This window comes from Sphaeramia orbicularis, chromosome 6 (genome assembly GCF_902148855.1).
Source record: "Sphaeramia orbicularis chromosome 6, fSphaOr1.1, whole genome shotgun sequence".
Lineage (NCBI taxonomy): Eukaryota > Metazoa > Chordata > Actinopteri > Kurtiformes > Apogonidae > Sphaeramia > Sphaeramia orbicularis.
The window spans coordinates 34,431,530-34,451,779 of NC_043962.1; the positions used below are offsets into that span (position 1 = coordinate 34,431,530).

General features: G+C 38.0%; 1 protein-coding gene across 2 annotated transcripts in view; it reads left to right on the top strand.

Annotated features, from left to right (window-relative positions):
- Positions 1-5,153: 5,153 nt before the first annotated feature.
- The window catches only part of LOC115420665 (LHFPL tetraspan subfamily member 3 protein-like), a 33,350-nt gene continuing 18,253 nt past the window's right edge, over positions 5,154-20,250 (top strand). The window contains exons 1-2 of one of the 2 annotated variants that reach the window (XM_030136089.1): positions 5,154-5,483; positions 5,574-6,361. In XM_030136089.1, coding sequence (XP_029991949.1) covers positions 5,935-6,361 — 427 coding nt within the window. In that variant the 5' untranslated portion in view covers positions 5,154-5,483; positions 5,574-5,934. Of the gene's footprint in view, positions 5,484-5,573; positions 6,362-20,250 lie in introns of those variants that run through there. The other variant, XR_003935578.1, reaches the window with a different exon arrangement.

Consider the following 20,250-nt stretch of genomic DNA (forward strand, 5'->3'; position numbering starts at 1 on the left):
TTCCTGAAACTTGCGCAAGTGTTCCTCAAATATTCGGGTGACAACTTCTCCCATTCTTCTTTAATAGTATCTTCCAGACTTTCTCCTAATAGTTTTGCTCATAGTCATTCTCTTCTTTACATTATAAACAGTCTTTATGGACACTCCAACTATTTTTGAAATCTCCTTGGTGTGACAAGTGCATTCAGCAAATCACACACTCTTTGACGTTTGCTTTCCTGATTACTCATATGGGCAAAAGTTTCTGAAAAGGTATGGATAATAGTGTTTGGTATGATTATGGCATCAATATATGTTTGGTTTCAAAACAATTGACGTAGTGCCTGCTGAGAAAAAAAACAACTAAATGTTCATTGTAAAATTTTGCTTCCCCACCCTGTAATTACAGCAAAAAACATAGGCTATATACAAAAGAAACATATTCAACAAAGTTTTTGACTGTTACTGTACACCTGAACATATTTTCAAGAAAAAAATTTATTGTTTCTAATGATAATTTTAAATTAAAAATGGACAGTTACATCATTTTAGACATTCTCTACAATTCAGCTTTGCATTTATTGCTTTGGAGCTGCAGGTAAAACTTGTGATAGTGGAAAATATTAATGATAATTGAACCAAAAAAAACCCCAAAAACATTCACACAAAATTCAAAAGACATAGTTTTATACTATTACAGTAAACCTAAGAATAATTTGGTAGAAAAATGTAGTGTCTAAATATACTCACCTCTTTGTTTTTATATGTATTTCTTGGGTGCTGCATCTAAACTGTATAGTAGTAATGAACTCAATTAATGAAATTAATTGCAGGTGCTGCCTGTTAAAACTAACAATTCAGCTAACTATGAAAAAAAATAAAATAAAATAAACAGTAAATTAAAAAACACTTCCAATACTTAATATGATTCTGTATCATCTAAAACATTGCTTTTATATTATTATTTATTATTTATTATTACCTTGAAGTCAAAACCCCACTGTAAGCTAATCTTCCTTTAAGCTAATGCTACACGTAGTAAAGTACATTATCCTACTGTGGTCATTTTCCTCTGGGGTTGATCGACTCTTTACAGAAGTAAAAGGAAATTAAATATTGGACTTACATCCCCCAAGTGGCCAGAAACATAACTTCAAACAAACGATAATGTTTCTCTAAAAGTTCTGGATGCTAAAATGTGCAGCCGTTGGCTAACGCATTGGTCAAATTAGCATACAGTGATTAGCATGTAGGCTAAAAAGCATGTGACACACCAAAACATTAATGGCAGACATATCAATTGCCGAAAAAAGCACTTGTTATGATGGGAAATGTGTTGAAAACTACCTCTGTCTTCCATGGTCACGTACAGCAGAGGGAGCTCTTGACACTACTCACACAACGTAGGTGCAGATACATCATTTTATTGCATGACTTACTTAATCATCATTTTATTATTACATTTCACAGTAAAAGAGTTGTTTTGTCCGTGTCATTTTGGGAAAGGAGGACATTTTTGTAGTTTTTACTTGTATAATATGAATGCTGATATATTTCATTAATAATCAACAAGAATTTCCCATACTGCAGAGATATTAGATTATACAGGTAATAATGAGCAGAATCGTTTATTATCAAGTCTCAGTGTAAACATGGGATAAACTATTCTCAAAGAGGGATCTTACAAATACATGCTACAATGCCTATTAAAGCAAACATTAAAAAAAAGACAATATAAGAAATATTCTAAATAACATAACACCCATAAAGTTGGAATCCTCTCCTCATGAAATGATTGTGACAATGCGATTTACTCTCGACAGATAAATAACTGGGTGTATAAACAGGAATAAAAAGAGGAATTTGTCTAAAACTAAATTATTCCAACTTTCCAACAGTGTCTTTAAATAATAATTTCAAGAAGCTAACACCAACAATGATACCCTCCATGAAAAGGATTTAATTGCGTGTCTCTGGCTTTTCTACAGCTCATGCATTTGTGTGAAACATTTTATATAATGAGGGGATGTTCACAGCTCTGCACAATGCATTTATGTATTCATGCATATTAATTGTACAGGAGAAGAAATGTGGCTTCAGTTTTGATACTACAGCAAACTGATAAAGCATACAGGATTGTGCATTTCTAGAAATACTGCTTTACACATGAACGTGACACTGCCATTTCGACAGTTTAAAATATGCTATAATCCATCTATGCTTTCAAAAGGCAGCATTGAAGTCTTAGACTAAATCCTCCAAACACTAATCCACAGGCAACTAGAATAACGGAGTAGCCATCAAGGGAGAAAAATTAGGACAATGCATCTGCCACAGATAGAAGATCAATGGAAGCATTGTGTACTAGCTGGGAATAGTTTATTTTTACACTGCTGATGTGGTGAAAAATGATGCATTAAATTTCTCAAAATTCATCAAGTCATAACCAATACAAATACATTTCTCAAGAGGTTTAAAGTGGCTTGAGATGAGTTGTCTTTACTCTCTAGCAGAAATTGATATCTAGAACTCTGGTAGGCCACAGGATTATGGCTTCATGTGGATACACCTTGTTTGGTATTTGCTTTAAAGCAGTTGATGATCTGATACTGTACCTTTCTTTCACAGCGTGTCTGTAAAAGGGTCATTTTCAGGACAACCTTTGCATTTCCAGAGCTTCTGAAAGTTTCTGTGAGCAATCTAAGCCTTACTGGAGCTATATTCTACACTATGTTCTATATTCTTTCACACCAATGTTTTTTTTTGTTTTTGTTTTTTCTGTTCTACATGAATGATAACCCCATCTCGGTTAAACAGTGGCTTAGTAGAGCAATGCCAATAGTAGCCTTGTTGTTCATATGTGGACCTTTATTCATCCATTTGCTCTTTAACAAGTCCAGTAATAAATACGAAAGATACAGTATTATGCTAAAGTCTTAAGCCACCTTTAGCTTTGTTACTTTTACAGGGTTGAAATGAGCATACATATTTATTTCTCATTCTCTTTTCTTCACGTACAACAGGAAAGTACAGGAAATATGTGCACAACCTTAACCCATGAAGACCCAAACATCCACCATCAACCAAAAGCGTCTACTGATCTAAACTGTTGATCCACTAATCCTATCAATACATGTAAATAATTGGTGTAAAATGCAGTTTGTCATCTTTTCATGGTCATCAGATGTGACCCATTTGGACATTTAGAGGATCTGCAGTTACCGTGCAAACACCGTCATCTTCCACAACACTGATTCACCAGTAAAACCCATGGAGTTGGATCAATGACAGTGGATGGAGACACTTGGTTTATGTTCAGTTAATGATAGAGTTTACTGAAAAAGTCACCTTTTCATCAGTTTTCTCTGTTTTGATACCTTTGACTTTACTCTGACCTTTTATGAACATCAACCTGATCAGTCAATTAAACATGGGGAAATAGATTATTTTCACAGGAAAAAAAAAAATTAATTCAGAGGATAATATTATAATAAATGGTGATAAATCAATTAAGAGAGCTGAAATAGAGAGGAATAATTCATTTGGGAACTGGTACAAAAGTCACACTTGGTCCTTAAAGGTTAAAACACACACACAAAACTTAACTAAATGAGTTCTAAAGATTCCAGTCACTATTTATTGTGACCTCTGACCCCATGACAAAAAGCAACACAAACAGTTGGAAACATCTGACATGTGTTTAATGAAACGTGGTATAAAACATCAGAAAATGAATGCAATAAATCCCATATTGTCTGAATAATAGGGTTAAAGATATATTAAGTGCAAAGGGACTAACAGAAAATACAACTAAAATACTAATACTACTTGGTTTATAGGAGCTATTGTATTTAATGCTGCACAAAGTTCCATATTGTATCTTAATACAGACACTGAGGTCACGGAAAAAAATTATTAGACCATCAAAAGTCATCAAAAACAGTGATTATGCAATCCAGTACTAACTCCTGTCTGTATCATGTGACTAAACCATACAGAAAAGAAAACATGGAATGCCTAAAAGCATTGTTTTTGGCAGTACAATGCCATAGCTATTGGTGTAAGAACTAAAGTAATTTGGGTTATTATCAAGAAAACATGGAAAATGGCTAGATATCAGCTCTTAACCCATAAAGACCCAAACATCCACCACAGACCAAACCCATCTACTGATCTAAACTGTTTAATACCTGTTGATCCACTAATCCTATCAATACGTGTAAATAATTGGTGTAAAATACAGTTTGTCATCTTTTCATGATCATCAGATATGACCCATTTGGACGTTCAGATGCTCCATAGTTACAGTAGAAACACTGTCGTCTTCTACAACATTGATTCACCAGTAAAACCAATGGAGTTGGATCAATGACAGTGGATGGACACACTGGGTTTGAGTTCAGTTATTGATAGATTTGACTGAAAAAGTCACTTTTGCTTTAGTTTTCTGTGTTTCTGTCCTCAACTTTAATCTGAGGTTTTATGAACATCATTATGATCAGTGAATTAAATACAAGAAAATACCTGATATATACTGATAAAACACAAAATACAGAGGATAATATTGTAATACATGGTGATAAATCACTTAAGGAAGGTTAGATATGGAGAAAATGTAATGTGGGAAATGACATAAAAGTAACACTGGGTCTTTATGGGTTAAATTAAACTCTTATGAGCTATTTTTGTTGTTATCATTATATTTGTCCAAACAAATGTACCTTTAGTTGTACCAGGCATTAAAATGAACAAGAAACTGAGGAAAACAAGGGTGGTCTAATAATTTTTTCCACGACTGTATGTGGTCATAAGAACTTTATTGAATCAACAAACCTAATGTTGGACTTGGACAGCCCAACAGTGATTTCCAACAAGAACAGGCTGATCTTTTATTTTAACGTGCCGTAGCTGAACCAGCCTGTGTCTTTTCTGCAGTTTCATGAAGTATTACATAACCTCTCGGCAGCAAAGCAGAGCACTTCATGAAACCAGGCAATGTTGGCTGCGTCTTTAACGCGGCAGGTAACGCTGACACCGACTACTTCCAAGAAGGCGTTTTATTTTCCTTTTTTTTTATTTTAATTTTAATTTTTTTTTTTTACACTGATTATATTCCAAAAAACGCCTGTAATTTATAGATGCAAAGAGTATTCTGTTGTCTTTGGGATGGTTCAAACTGCCCTCATGTTTGATTAATCTGCTGGATGTTGACGCAGCGTTAGCCGGAAGGTGTGTGTCAGTGTTTGCACATCACAGGCTGCCTCTGCGTCTACAGTCTGAGCCCCTCCCTCCAACTCTCAGCATCACTGGCAGCAAACCGGCGATGCTGTCATAAAACCGGAGAATAAATTCCCGTTTAACGATCCCGGAGAGGCTGTCATATTTCCTAAATTGCTATCACGGTGAGCTGCGTTCATCTGTAACTACTGGGCTGTTACGCGGTAGTGGTTGCGACCTGCTTTGGAGATTTGATAACACCTGATTGTTATTGGCTGTCGGGGCTGGTAAGGATAGGCTATGTGCGCATCATATACCGTCAATCCGAGATCTGGGTGAATAATAGATATTTTTTTAATTCGTGGTTTTTTTTCGAGGTTCTCCAAGGGCATCAGTGAGCGACACGGTGCGGCAGCGATGAGCACGTCTGACGGCTAAACGGAGCAAGTGGGAGGCAGCCTGTTTCTCCTATAGCCGTTGAGTTTTGCAGAGTTATCGGTCATATCTGGGTCCAGGTAATCTGCTTTGGAGCCCCTTAGTTCACTGTCTGAATGTGGGGTGTAGCGTGATGAGTTGATCGTTCTTATCACTTGTATAAACATAGATTGTGCGCTTGTTCTCGCTCTTCTGGGGATGATCGTGTAAGAAAAAAACAAAAACTGCTCACCGTAAATGTTCAGTCTTCGCTTTATACTCGGGCGAATCGCAACATTCATTTAGTTTTCGGGATTACATACAATGATACCAGGAACTGCCGCATCAATGCTACCATCTGCAGAAGCTGCGAAATTATACCAGACCAATTACGTCCGCAACTCTCGTGTCATTGGACTTCTGTGGGCCATCTTCACTATCCTGTTCGGTATTGTTAATGTGACCATTTTCTCACAACCCTATTGGATCGGCGATGGCGTGGATACGCCACAGGCCGGCTACTTCGGCCTTTTCCACTATTGCATCGGAGACGGACTCTCCAGAGAGCTGGCCTGCCAGGGTAGCTTCACTGAGTTCTCCGCTATCCCCTCTGGTGCGTTCAAGGCCGCCTCCTTCTTCATTGGAATGTCCATGATGCTGGTCGTCACCTGCATCGGCTGCTTCAGTCTCTTCTTCCTCCTCAGCACTTCCACCGTGTATAAAATCTGTGGCTGGATGCAAGCAGCGTCAGGTAAGTGTCCAAAGGTGTCAGAGGTGGGATGTGAAGTGGTGGTTTGTTAATACTTTATTGACAAATTTATTTATTTACAACGTCCTTCTATCATCTTTCAGAGCACTTAGAGTTTGCATAAATATCACTAGCTCGTACCAAATGAGTGTCTCTTTGAAAACAGGTCTGAATTTGATTGATTACTTGATTAGATTATTAATTAGTGTGATCAGCCAATGTGAAGATAAGCAGCAGTGTCCAGGTCTGACAGCCAACTGTGCTGAACACACTGCGCTGTCCATGGTGCTGAAGAGCTGGCACTGCTCTGAGACTTTCTGACAGAAACAAACCAATGCCATCTGATGAAAACAATAACTTTGTGTTTCTGTCTGAAGTGATTCCATTTCAAATCTTATATATTACATGCACACTTTACATTTTTATCTCTCATCTGTAGAGTCAGCCCTACATGGTCAAACACGAGGATCATTGACTTTTTTTACTTTATCAAATTAGGTTTCTTTGTCCAGAGTCAAAAACTTTTATTCAGACACATTCATTTCACGAGCACCACAGACCTCCAAATTCTACCATTTTTAGTTGACGGCATACCAAATATCTTTGTGACCAAATAATAATAAAAATAGTTTTTCTTCATTATTTATACACTGTTGCCCATACAGTTGGAATTAAACATTTTCACCTCTACTCATGAAACAATTTGACAATGGGATTTATTCATGACAGATAAAGTGTAACTGGGACTCATTATGTAATTGGTCAGAGGTGCTTACTGATGTATAGAAATAGGAATAAAAACAAGAATGTGTCTGTAACTTTATGGGTAACAGCATGCATTTCAACACCCACCATAGTGCACTGTGACCAACAAAATCCTAATAACCTTCATAAAGTGGAAGGAGAAAAGTCTAGAAATGTGTAACATGTCATATGTTATATAACATACTGACATATACCTACACTTACACATCTTCAACATAGATCTACTCATAGATATTTATGCGTATACATCCATGTGTGTACAATGCATAGTGTAAAGAAAAAATACACCTGAATTCCAAAATAATTCTCATAATACATGTGCAAATATGATCAATATCCTTTCACACTGTTTCTCATAAAGTTGGAATAAAATATTTTTCCCGCTTCTCATGAAATGATTGTAACAATGTGATCTATTCTTGACAGATAAAGTGCAACTGGGACTCAGTATGTAATCATTGTACCAGGTCAAAGGTGATTACAGATGTGTGTACATGGCAATAAAAGAGGAATGTGTCTGAAAACAGAATTGTTCCAACTTTATGGACAACAGCAGATTTGAGTTTTTTGAGAACTGCCTCACCTATTGATTTTATCTGTCCCTTTAGCCCTGTCTCTTTACAAACATTAATTCATAACATATAAACTTTATTACTACTGTATCAGCCAACAGGTGTATAAGTCCATGTGTGCTTTTGTTTGATATGAACTGAGGGTTTTCACTGGTGTTTAAATGTTATAGAGGTCAGTGGTTCAGCTGCTGGCACTGGTTTGTCACTGTATCTGTGGGGTAATGTCATTCAGTGTGAGTGGAGGCTTCCATCAAATGAAGAGATTCCAAACGTTGCCAAACATCAGTCCTCTCAGCTGTACCAGTGTTCAGCGGGCTTCCTGTGTGCAACAAACACAAATGAGGGGGATTATTTGGAACAAGTCCAGCTGAGTGTGTTATGTTGGGCTGAATTAACGCAATAAGCCTGTCTAATGAGGAGACCGCTGGGCTTTGTGCTTCTGCGGCTAAGAGATGAAAGAGAAAGCCAAGAGGAGAGACCCTGACCACGGCAAGCTGGCACAGGGATGCCTAATGAGCAGGCCTGGCTGCTTAGCACTGTCAAACTTCATTACACTTAGCTGAAGGTTAAACTCACACTGCCTTCACTTGCTAGCCCTGCAGAGGACAGGTGGCCCAATGGCGTCTGTAATAGCCTCCTTACTGTCAATGGATGTTTTGAAAGGGAAGTGCAGATCATTTATATGATGGTGATGTATGGTAGGTCTGACTAAGGCGCACTCTTAGATACTATTTGCATCTGAATGTTTGCAGTCAACCACGCTATTTAAATCCGTGGTGGAATGTCCCATGTGGCTACTTAGAACCACTTTGATTCATATATACAGTAATGGCAGAGATCATTTGAAGCTATTTTTCTGTGGTCAACCCGCCTTTCAACACATAATCAATGTCATAGTCTTCATCTTTTCCTAAACCTAATCATTTAATTTTGTTGACTAAGACATTTTTATAACCAAACAGAAAAACATCACCAAAATGCATCTGATATAAAATTGAAAATTGTGATTAAAAATACAAATTTCGAGTCTCATAAAGGAATCCAGCCCCTTATATCCCTTACTTTACATATAATATTACATATTTAGTGTGTTTTTGGGTGCAAATAGCCAGAACAGTTGTGTTCTTACTTGCCTTTGGGTGTAAACAGAATCCAGTTTGTTTTTTCTTCATTCACGTTTGTCCACACAGATACATTTATGCAGAAACTGACTAAGATTGAAATGAAATGGATACAGTTGAATGCTGCCGGACTGGTCCAAGGACAAGAGAGACAGTCCTATTCAGTATTCAAAGCAGTGCTCTCTCCTCTGTGGCACCAGTCTTTGTCTCTGCTTCAACAATCATCATTACAGGTGATTTTGGTATTTTCATTTTCAGCTCAAATTGCATCATTTTTCCGTTGTCTTTGGTCTTCAAAGATTTATACTGGGTGCTTCGTGGAATGATGATAAAACTGCATATAACAGTGCCATGGCTCATTAAGTATAGTGGCGACTCAGATGCCAAGGTCACACTGTACTATCTGGCCAAGTATACAGTACATAACTTAAGTGATACAGTCTTCTCTTGAAGCAGCTTTCACAAATCCCCCTGGGCTGATGACTGGAGGTTGTGGACATTCACTTAACAGCATAACAAATTCACAACATTGCACTGAGCTCCTCTCCAGTGAATTAGTTGGTGTTAGAATGCACACATCTCTGTCTGCAGAGAAAGATCTTTCTGTGGAGTCCAGGTAAAAAGGTTGAATGTTTGATGAGTCGACAAAAACACCAGGACACAAGTGTAATAGTGGAGTCACTCTCAAAATGTCTTCCGGAGCCACATGAACTTGAGTGCAGAAGTGCTCCAACATCCATCATGCCCTAGAAGGACTTTTATCCTTTTTTTACTTTCCTCACTAGAGCTATTTCTGTCGGTGCATCTGCTCAAGTCCATGCCATGCAGATGTAAGCATGTGATTTTTGTACTCCGCTGAGCACAGCAAGATGCATGATGCACAAGCGTCTTTATGTTATCTCTCGCTGTTACCTTCACATGCCCTTTCCTTTCACCCTTCTGTGTATCTTAACTGATTTCACCTGCTCATTTTGACCTTACTGTATCTTTTCTTACATCTTATTCTTTCCCTCTCTTCCCCTTATTCCTTCCAGTCTTTTTCCACTGACAGACTTTTTTTCTGTGTGCACAGTATGTGCTGTCCAGTCCTTTTCCCCTCCTTTCCGCTTTGTGACTAAGGTTCTTCAAGGGTCTTTTCACCATTTAACCAAGAGGACTGTGAGGTCGATGATAATTACGTTAGTGTTTTATTCCCTGTCTTCACACTCTGCCGGGGACACTAGCCTTTGTTGTATTTGATATGATTATTTCTTCTCAAACACGTATGAGTCATACCTGTGAGTAACCAGGATATAAGCTCGCAAAAGTGAGCAGACAGTGGTTGGCCTATTTGGAAAAGCTACAAACTGAATGCTTTTTCAATGGACTGTATTTCTATTTTTCCCACTTTTTTTTTCTTACATCTGTTCTGTCTGTGTGGGTTTGGGCGCATGAATGCAGCTTTTATGAAATAATTAAGGGGGGATTCATTAAAATTCATAGGCAAGTAAAGTGACAAAATTGCATTTGGGAACGTCCTCTGCTGCTTCTTTGATGTAGTTGGTAGTTTATACTTCAGGGATAACTTTTTAGTTTGTGCACTGGTCTGTGCTTCATAGAATATTTGCATGACTTCTGATGATGATGAGTGGAAGGAAAATTCAGTGTGACAGCTTTTGTCTAAGGAGTTACTCTCACAAACTCCATATTTTTTTATGGTCCATTAATCCAAATGTACTACTTTTTGTGTTTTATGTCTTAATGCCATTATGTCCTTATTATTCCAGAAATATATTAGAATTATTAGATAAATAATTGAAATATTTGAGCTCCAGAAAGTTTTAGAAGTTAACCCTCTTGCTGCTTTTTGTCTCAACATATGTGTTTCTCTCTGGCAGGGTTTCATTTGCATTGCCCATTAATCCTGTTGAAAGAAATGCTCTGAAAGGGCCATTAAAAGCTGGTTGAATGCAGAGGTGGAAAGTGATGAAGCCCAAAGTGATAGTGCCTCACTTTTCCCTGCAGTAGGACCAGACCTGGGTGTTCCAGGTCTTTTGAGTTAATGCAGCAAATGGGCGCTTTTGTCTGTGTACCTCAATCAAGCCCTTAAAAGCAGATTAGTGCTTGTCTGAGGATAGGAAAGATGTTGCTTTTGTCTCTTGCTTCGGCTGTGTGTTTTTGTGGGTTTGTCTCTGTGTGCTTCATCCAAACTTTTAGTCCTTTCATTAGCTATAGTATATGCACATCCTTTATATGCATAAGCCGTCTTGCCCATGGCTTGATGAACTTTTCTGTGCATATATCTCAGAAACAAGTTCCTCAAGTTACCAGTCCTAAACAACATTAAGTTATGGCAGACATTAGCATATAAATGAACAAACTGTATAGAAAAATGCACAAAAACCTTCACTTTAATTACATGAAGTGCGGATGAGCTTTGTAATTGCCTTGATTCCAAAGCAGTAAACAGTGACTTTGCTTACATACTTAATTTCAGCAGAACACAAGTAACTTTTTTTCATTTTTAACTTTTTTTTTTTTTTTTTTTTTTTTGCCATTTATCCTTCATTGACCTCCTTCACGTCGCAGTAGGTTTCGAGAGTAAACTTGGCCACTTTTCACAGCTACTTACGCTGTGTTTACCCTGAAGAATGAACCTAGAATACTGAGTTGAAGTGAATTATAATTTATCCATACTTCAGTTCACTTCACTTTGGTTTGACTTTGAAGAAGTTACTTTGAAAGATCAGGCAAATACCCTGAGGTTAAGTGTAGTGTTTTCTATTTTTTACAAAATGACATTAGAGCTCAACAATTTTCCATCTCGCTTAGAACCTAAAAAGCATACACAGCAAAAGGTTGAGTACTGGATTAGCTATTATGGATAATAAGTGGTTGTTTAGTCAGTACATCATTAAAGTAAAAACTGTGTCCTTCAGCTAGGCATCTCTAAAAGCTTCTGTCTTCGGAAATGTAGGTTTACGAACAGAGGTACATGCCAACGAGCAGTGAATACTGTCAACTGGTACACCTGTTTGGTCAATACAGTGCAGGATAGGAGTTGTTTTGCTGTGTTACAGCAGTCTGTGGCCATTTGGACACTGTCATAACCAGTGTTATAATGGAAACAGTTTGGTGTCTCCAGTCATTTTTTTGTAGCAGCTGCAGCTCCATACACTAAAGGGAGTCTTGTCTCTCTACTTCACATGAAGTCAGATACCCACTGTGTCAGATTTGTAGTGAAGCAACATGTGACAACACTGTCTTCTGCCATTACAGTAAGATGCATTAACACCAGCCAGTGAGCCTCTGCGAAAATAGGAGACAATGGGAAACAGAGCTCCTATGTCATAATGAATAACAATAAGACAAGACAAGGAGATTTTTATGTAACAGAAATATTTACACCCTGCAGAGTTGCTAACAGTTCCTCAGGAGGCATCAGAATCTTTAATCCACCCTGACGATCAGGTGTAACATCAGCAGTCAGGTGCTAAAGAGACGTGGAGAGGTAATGACAATTGGTTTAGGTTAAATTGCAGAGCCCATCTGTATTCTCACTGGGTCTGTTCAGAGAAGTTCTGAAAGTGAATGTGCTGACCCGCAACCTTTTTCAATCAAATCAACTTGATGCACAACGTTGCTTTTTGCACTAATCGACACATGGCACCTTTGCAGAAGACATCTCAACATTTAAAGGTGAGACAGGGGTGATCTCTGGAATACAAACTCACTTTAGTACTGCAGCTCTCATTCTGTCTGGTTTGGTCTTTTCTGCTCAACACTCTTTCTTCTTCTGAATATACATGAATATGAAACAGTTGTCCCTGTATGTATCCGAATATCGCTTCTAAATGAACTCTTCCATTTGCGTGCTTATAAAATAATGAGACATACGGCCAGTTGAACCATCTAATTACAGCTGGTATGAGTCTTCTTGAAAACCATCTGCACTGTAGCTTAAAGTCCTTCTGGTGCAGGAGAGGGTGGATGAAGTATATGAACACACGTCAGCACAGTTGATTACATGCACATATTGTTGATGTGTGTTTTTCATGTGCATGTTTTGACTCATTCACAGGCAGGTGCTGTGAGGAAATTTTTACTTTATTTGTGAATGCAAAACAGCTGCTTTAATTTAAAGGCCCTGAGATCTTTTTTTTGTACATCAATCCAAACAGATCAATGCTGATTAATTAACCAGCACTTTGTGAGTTTGTATGTAGCGCTGTAGAATACAAACGCCCATGGAGTCATTCTCATGGTTCTTCTGTGTTCATAGTCCCTGTGGCCCTGCAGGGTGTGGGCTATAGATTTGCTGGAGTTAATCCCTATGATCTCAGAAGTGGCCTGGCTCAGGCCAGAGCTCAGGCGGGGAGGGCTGCTGATTTATTCCACAGAGGAGAGGTAGGGATGAGAGGGTTATAGGAAGGACATTGTGACACATGAAAAAAACTTGGCAATCTGTAATGGACAGCAATAGTATGAGTGCATATTTTTGGGTGTGATGTGTGTAAATGCATGCACAGAGAAGCACACTCTGCACACTCATACTGCAACAGTTTCTGTCAGCTGCAGTAATTCTTGCGTAACTTTACCCAGCCCTTAAGGGTTTATGTATTAGAAAGTAGCAGCTTGAGGGAAAATGTATATTTTAACATTTTTAAATATTCATCATTTTAATCTTTTTATTATTTCATTTAGCTGTTTTCACAGAAAATGCTTTTGTAATTTGTGCTTGTTCAGCGTGGTGCTTTCCACATCCTTACTATTTATGTGGCGGGATGTGCTCCATTGGCTGCCATAGTAGAGTCCTGCCTAAGCTGTGGCTGTTTACTGCTGTCGTCCCTGAACTGGTGGCCCAGTCAGTGTTTTGACTTAATTCAAAGGTCTCTTTAGATCCCCATTGCCCTTGCCAATCTTTATCCTCTGTGGAGTTATAGAGGCCGCATCTGGACCTGTTACGTAAGCCCTCTACCCAAGCTTGACTCCCTCCTGCTCTGCTCACTGCAGTTTACGCTCCACTCCTCCCTCTCCCTCTCCCGCCATCCACCTCCACACCTCTGCTTTAACCTGAAGTGTTACATCTATTATTGAGGCACACGGCTAACTCCTATGTCAACCTCATATCACTGGAGTCACTATGTGATTTCACAGCATGCTCTGCCCGTGCTACTGTATGTCCTCTTTCACCTGTGGGCATTCTGAGCACTCCGTTCCAATACCAACTCCAATCAATGCACAGTAATGAGGCACCGATTCAGAGAGTGATCTGTGTGGACATTAAGAGTCAGAGCACATAGTCTGTCTGAATATAAAGCATTTGGCAAGTAGAAAAGATTAAAAAAGCTTTTGAAGTCGACAATACATTGACTATTAACACCAAGGAGACAGGATCAGATAGATAGATGTAAATTTTAACTTAACCTTTATTTAACCAGATATATATATGTTTTCTAGTTCTGAATTCAGAATTGGTGTAATGCCTTTAATGAGCTGAGATATAAACATGTAAAACCATAGATATAATTAAAAACACATAATAATAATAATAATAATAATAATAATAATAATAATAATAATAATAATAATAATAAAAATAATAATAATAATAATGGATTAGATTTGTATGGTGCTTTTCTTTCTAAGCGCGTACAGTGGATCCATTATTCATTCACTCACACATTCATGCTCTGGTGGTGGTAAACTACATATGTAGCCACAGCTGCCCTGGGACAGGCTGCCAATTTGCAGCTACAGCCCCTCCAACCACCATTCATACGCATTCATACACCAGTGTGAGTAGCAGCACTGGAGGCAAGGAGGGTGAAATGTCTTGCCCAAGGACACAACAGCACACGACTAGGATAGAGCGGGATTCAAACCAACCCTTTGGTTATTGGACGACCCGCTCTACCTCTTAAGCCATGGCCGCCCCTTGAAGATACACTCAGAGCTAACATGCCGGCTAATTTTGGATATTTCACAAATTAGAGGTCCAACATGATCTCAATAAACCAGTTAAGGTGAGAAAAAACTGATCAAAACAACATATTAGTCGCCTAATGCACATTCTGTTTCTCTAGTAAGATCATTTCCAGGATTGCAAGATGGGTCCGATACTTTCCCCAAAACTAGCCCTGGCTGGAGACAATGATTTTATTAAACAAGCCACTTCATGCATCTACCAATCCCTGAATTCAACTGATATGTAAACTATTAGTGTTATTGAGCAGAAAATTGGTTAAGATATTGACAGAGGGAGAAAGGATGTCTGAAAGCTCCTTGCTCCCTTCTCGCTACCGCAAGTTTTTGCCGGTGACTGAAGCAGAAATAGATTTGGACTGTAGACAGCTCATCTGAAGAAGTATGCTCCTCATCTTCCAGGGGAGATAGTTGGAGACAGTTTTAAAAGTTTCTCCTGCTCCAATTTCCACTCTGTTTTTGACACGTAGGAAATATTTTTTTTTAAAGAACTGTCAGAAATTTCAGTCCAGCCAGCTGTCGAAAAGAACGTTCAGCTCCTGTATTATGTGCTTTGTGAAATTTTTAATCTTTTTCTCATTATTATAATAAATACACCACCAACATAACACAATAAACAATTTTACTTTTTTAGAATGCAGTTATCCGTCAATATATAACATTTTCTTTGTTCTCTGTAAGCCCAGTAAACCTAGTCCATTAGTAAAACCATGACACATTTTCACTTTTCCCCTATATAGATCATACATTCCTAATTGCCCCATTTATCTGGATGCAATTATGGCCTATCATTGTCATAGTATAATCCTTCTTTGCTCCTCATTCACTCTTTTTTGGAACCAGATAGAAGTGTTAATTGTCTGCAGTTAAGAGATGGTTAATGCTGCCCACACTTCATTAGAGCCTGGACCAGCCATGGGAATGAGTGGATTAATTTATCATTTGACTACATGCTAGTGGAATGACTCTTTTGGTGAAGTGGGAAACATATTTTCCCTAGAGCTGAATTATAAGAATGGCATGGATTACAAACAAATTAGAATAAAAAAATGATAGAGTTGATGATTTATTCTTTGGGTCCTAGCAGATACAGATGTGTCCTTAAGTATATGAGGATTCTGTTCTAAGGGGAGGCTTAGACCTTTATTGAGGTTTATATTTTCATTTAGATTCATTAAACAGGTTGTTTTTTTTTCTTCTCATCTCACACTCCCCTACATCAGCTGACAAGAAATACCCACCATTTGCTTTGTCCATTCTGAGAAACACAAATCCTTTCTAACACAAAAGCAAACTAGAAGCACTTGGAGAGCACAGACCTCCGCCTAGGCAGACCAGTGCCCACCACCACCTCCCTTCACCCCCAATCACCACCAAAATTTAATCATTTGTTCCTTGTGCCAGTATCAACATTTCCTGAAATTTTTATCCAAATCCATCCATAACTTTTTGAGCTATCTTGCACACAGACAGACAGACAGACAAACCAACGCCAACAAAAACATAACCTACTTGGTAATAATGAAAACAAAACAAAACAAAACAGAAAAGCACTCGGAGAGCGCAGACCTCCACCAAGGCAGATCAGTGCCCCCACCCCCCCCCCACCCCCCAATCACCACCAAAATTTAATCATTTGTTTCTTGTGCCATTATCAACATTTCCTGAAAATTTCATCAAATTCCGTCCATAACTTTTTGAGTTATCCTGCTAACAGACAAAAAGAAACAAACAAACAAACAGACAAACAAACAGACAAACCCCGATGAAAACATAACCTCTTTGGCAGAGGAAATAAAATAAAATACAACACACTTTGTGAAAATGTCATTCATGAAATAATACACAAAAATAAACTGAATCCATAAAACAATGCGCAAAGTTCTAATGAAATAACTTGAAAACAGTAAAAGAATGCATGATTAAAACCAAGTGGGGATTAAAAAAAAGATCAAATGGGAGTATAAAATAGACAGTAAACAGCTTTATTGTAAAAATGGCTTTTGTAAAAGTAATAATAATAATGTTAAGTAACAGTTTACAAAATGAAATGAAAGCAGACACCTATTAAACCACATAAGATATACAGGAAATAGTTAGCTTAATAATAATAATAATAATAATAATAATAATAATAATAATAATAATAATAATAATAATAATAATAATAATAATTATTATTATTATTATTATTATTATTATTATTGTTGTTGTTGTTAATAATAATAATAATAATAATAATAATAATAATGATAATAATAATAATAATAAAAGAAAATAAGTAAAAATAAGTTTTAAAAAAATGTGTAAGATCAACCCCCAATCACAATCAAAGTGCTGTGAAATGAAAGGGGTCATTGCATCATAAAAATAGAAGGTTTTAAGGTGTTCGCTTTCCTTAGATCCTCAGGTAGGAGTTTCCACTGCTGGTCAGGTCACTGTTGAACACTGCTGAAACAGTGGGTTCTACCAGAGGAACATAATAATAATAATAATAATAATGTCTTGGGTTTGAGTAAATCTGTAATGTATGTGAGGAAAAAGAAACCAGTAAGTATATCAAACCAGTAACCAGGGCTGAGATGTGTTAATTGGGGTGACATGATCCACTCTCCCATACGGTAGCCGAAAAAAAAAAAAAAAAGCACACATGTGAGTCTGTTTGTTTTATTTATTAGTTCTAGGCTTTTTAGGTATAGTGTTCTTTTCTTGGGCTACAGGAGCCAATATCATGGGGGGAAATGCCATTTGGAACACATACACCTTCTGTGATTCTCTCTTTTTGGTCCAAAACAAAAGACTAAATATAAATACAGATGATCTGATGTCATTTCATCCTGTGATGGATAGCGAAACCTACATCTGTAGATTTTCTACAGCCTAGAAGTACAAGAAATGGATAGATGCAGAAATCCTCATGTCCTGTCAGACCACTTGAATTACAATATGGTGCTATTGAAACATGGTGATGCAACGTGATGGACTCCTTATACAGTGACCTAAGATAAGATAAAATAAGATAAGATAAGATAAGATAGATAAGATAAGATAAGATAAGATAAGATAAGATAAGATAAGATAAGATAAGATAAGATAAGATAAGACTTTATTGATCTCACCATGGGGAAATTTCACAGTTGACAGCAGCAACATGCAACACACCAGTGCAAGGGAAAGGCAGGTAGAATTAAACATTCTTAAAAATGTAAAATTTAAATGGTATTTACATATTTACTTTGTGGTTGCATATATACATGGTGTGATATGGGGGTGGGGGAGGGTTACTGTTCCCGTTCTAGATATAAACAGCTCAATCCAAGGTAGTAAAAATTCAACTTTTGTTATTTTCATGATTATACACTAATGAAAAAATAATTATGAATTTTATTTTCCATTTCTGCATTAAGATCAGCCTAAATTCCCCTTAACCTTGTCACACTGGACCTTTAACTCTGGTCCAAATTCCAACATAACAGCTGACATAATACACTTAACTCTGGATGAAAATGGAAACAGGAGAAGCTCGACTGGAAACATGACTGCACAATATGAACCTGATCCCATGGTGGATAGAAATTGATCTTTCCCAAGTAATGAAAACAGAGCAATTTTTATTTTCAGGTGATTATCCACTAATGAAAAAAAAATTCTGAATGTTATACTCCATTTTCCTCAATCACCTCCCCCTGAATTTTACACAGTGGACCATTAAATTTGTGCCAGTGTGAGCACCTTTTGAATGAGGTGCACTACAGTGTAATTTTCATCTGCTTGATGTTTTCCTCATCTACTGAACAGTAAAATAAGCAGGCTATGCCACAATAACTCCCCTGTGTTGGTGATAATGAGTCACACAAAGAGGATGATGTCTATCAGAAATGTCGAGTATGAAAACGTGTAACCTCCCATGTTGTCACTGAGACAGTAGCCCCTTTTCCACAGCACTTCAGTTATGGGAATATTTCAGCTTTATTCCAGAACATAATCTGTGGAAATGAAATGGTGGATCATTTGGTTCCACCTTCATCATAGCTTTGTAACACCTCTGGAGGTAGTAACAGAGCCGCGATAAAGGTGGACTCATGATTCGGAAACACTACGTAAAAGGAACGCTTCTCATTCCGCAACCAAGGTGTGACGTTTTGATGACGTATTGCATGTGCGACCCCTGTGCTGAGGGGATTTAAAAATGAGTGCGGGCCGTGTACAGTAAACAAACATATCAACGCGACCGGAAAGATGTCGGACTGGGGAGACGCTTAGATCCACAAGCTGTTGTCACATCGGGCGGAGGACTCTATCCATACTAATATTTGTGGAGAGGTTTGGAGAGGTTAGCAACACCGCTATGCTTGGAGTATTTTCGACCCACCAGTTATACGTCACACTATACGCTGAGCTGCATTACCGCGCCTTTGATTCCGGAACTCAGGTCCGCTGTGTAAAAGTCCAGCCTGTCTCACCTCTGTTACTCCTTTGGCTTGGCTGTGGAAATCAATCAATGGTGGAAAAAAGGTGGGATCACCATCTCACCTTTTTTTCCGGAATCTCTGTGTAAAAGTGGCTTTTGAGACTATTGCTGCCACTCCCATCCCTGTTCAACAATGCGATGCTTAGCCTTGGGCTTCTTGTTTCCAGTTTCAGCAATGTGAGTCACTGAAGTACCCAGCCACAGTGTCGCACAGAGCCCCAGAGCCTATGCTAAGAACAGACAACGAGCATCAGGGTTGAATCGTGTCTTAAGGGGCAGTGGACCACACCACCAACCAAATAAGAATATTCGGAAACTGTTGTTTTGCTCTCTGTGGATATGAGTAATAATGTTAGTGTCTACTTGTGTCTCATTACTTGTGTTCTAAGGTTCCCATCAAAGGGTTTCTAAAAGAAAAAAAGCTATTAAGATACTCTTTGAAGTGAACTAGTGTGATTTTGCCCACATTCAGGTCAGTATTTAACCTGTGGGAGCATGGCTGTTACATTAAAGCAAACCTACCTATGCATATTCATTGGAAACCCCAGTGGGATAAACACACAAAGCTGCTCTCAGTATGTCTGCACCGATTTTCCTTTTCTGAGTTGATTTTGAGTTGGTTTTTTTTTTTCGCCTTGAATGCAACTTTGTCGTCCATGAGCTCCTTCACTCATTCACTGGTGAGTCTGCGTGTGTCGTAGAACACTCCTATTTAGCCACTCAAAGTCGTGTCACCGTGTGAAGTGACAAGTGATGTTGAGCACATGAGCCGTTGTGTCTCCCCGAACACAAAGGCAGGGATGTTTACAGGTAAATATGTCTGGGAATGTGCAAACGCTAAATTGGGTCCATATGCAGCCTGAGATAGAACAGTTTGGGATGTGTCTATGCATAATTCAGTTTGTCACAGCTATTTAAACAGAGAGCTGGAGAAAATGGGATTCACAAAGGACTGTAGGAGTTGAAAAATGAATCCTTTTTCATGGCTTGTTAGATGTG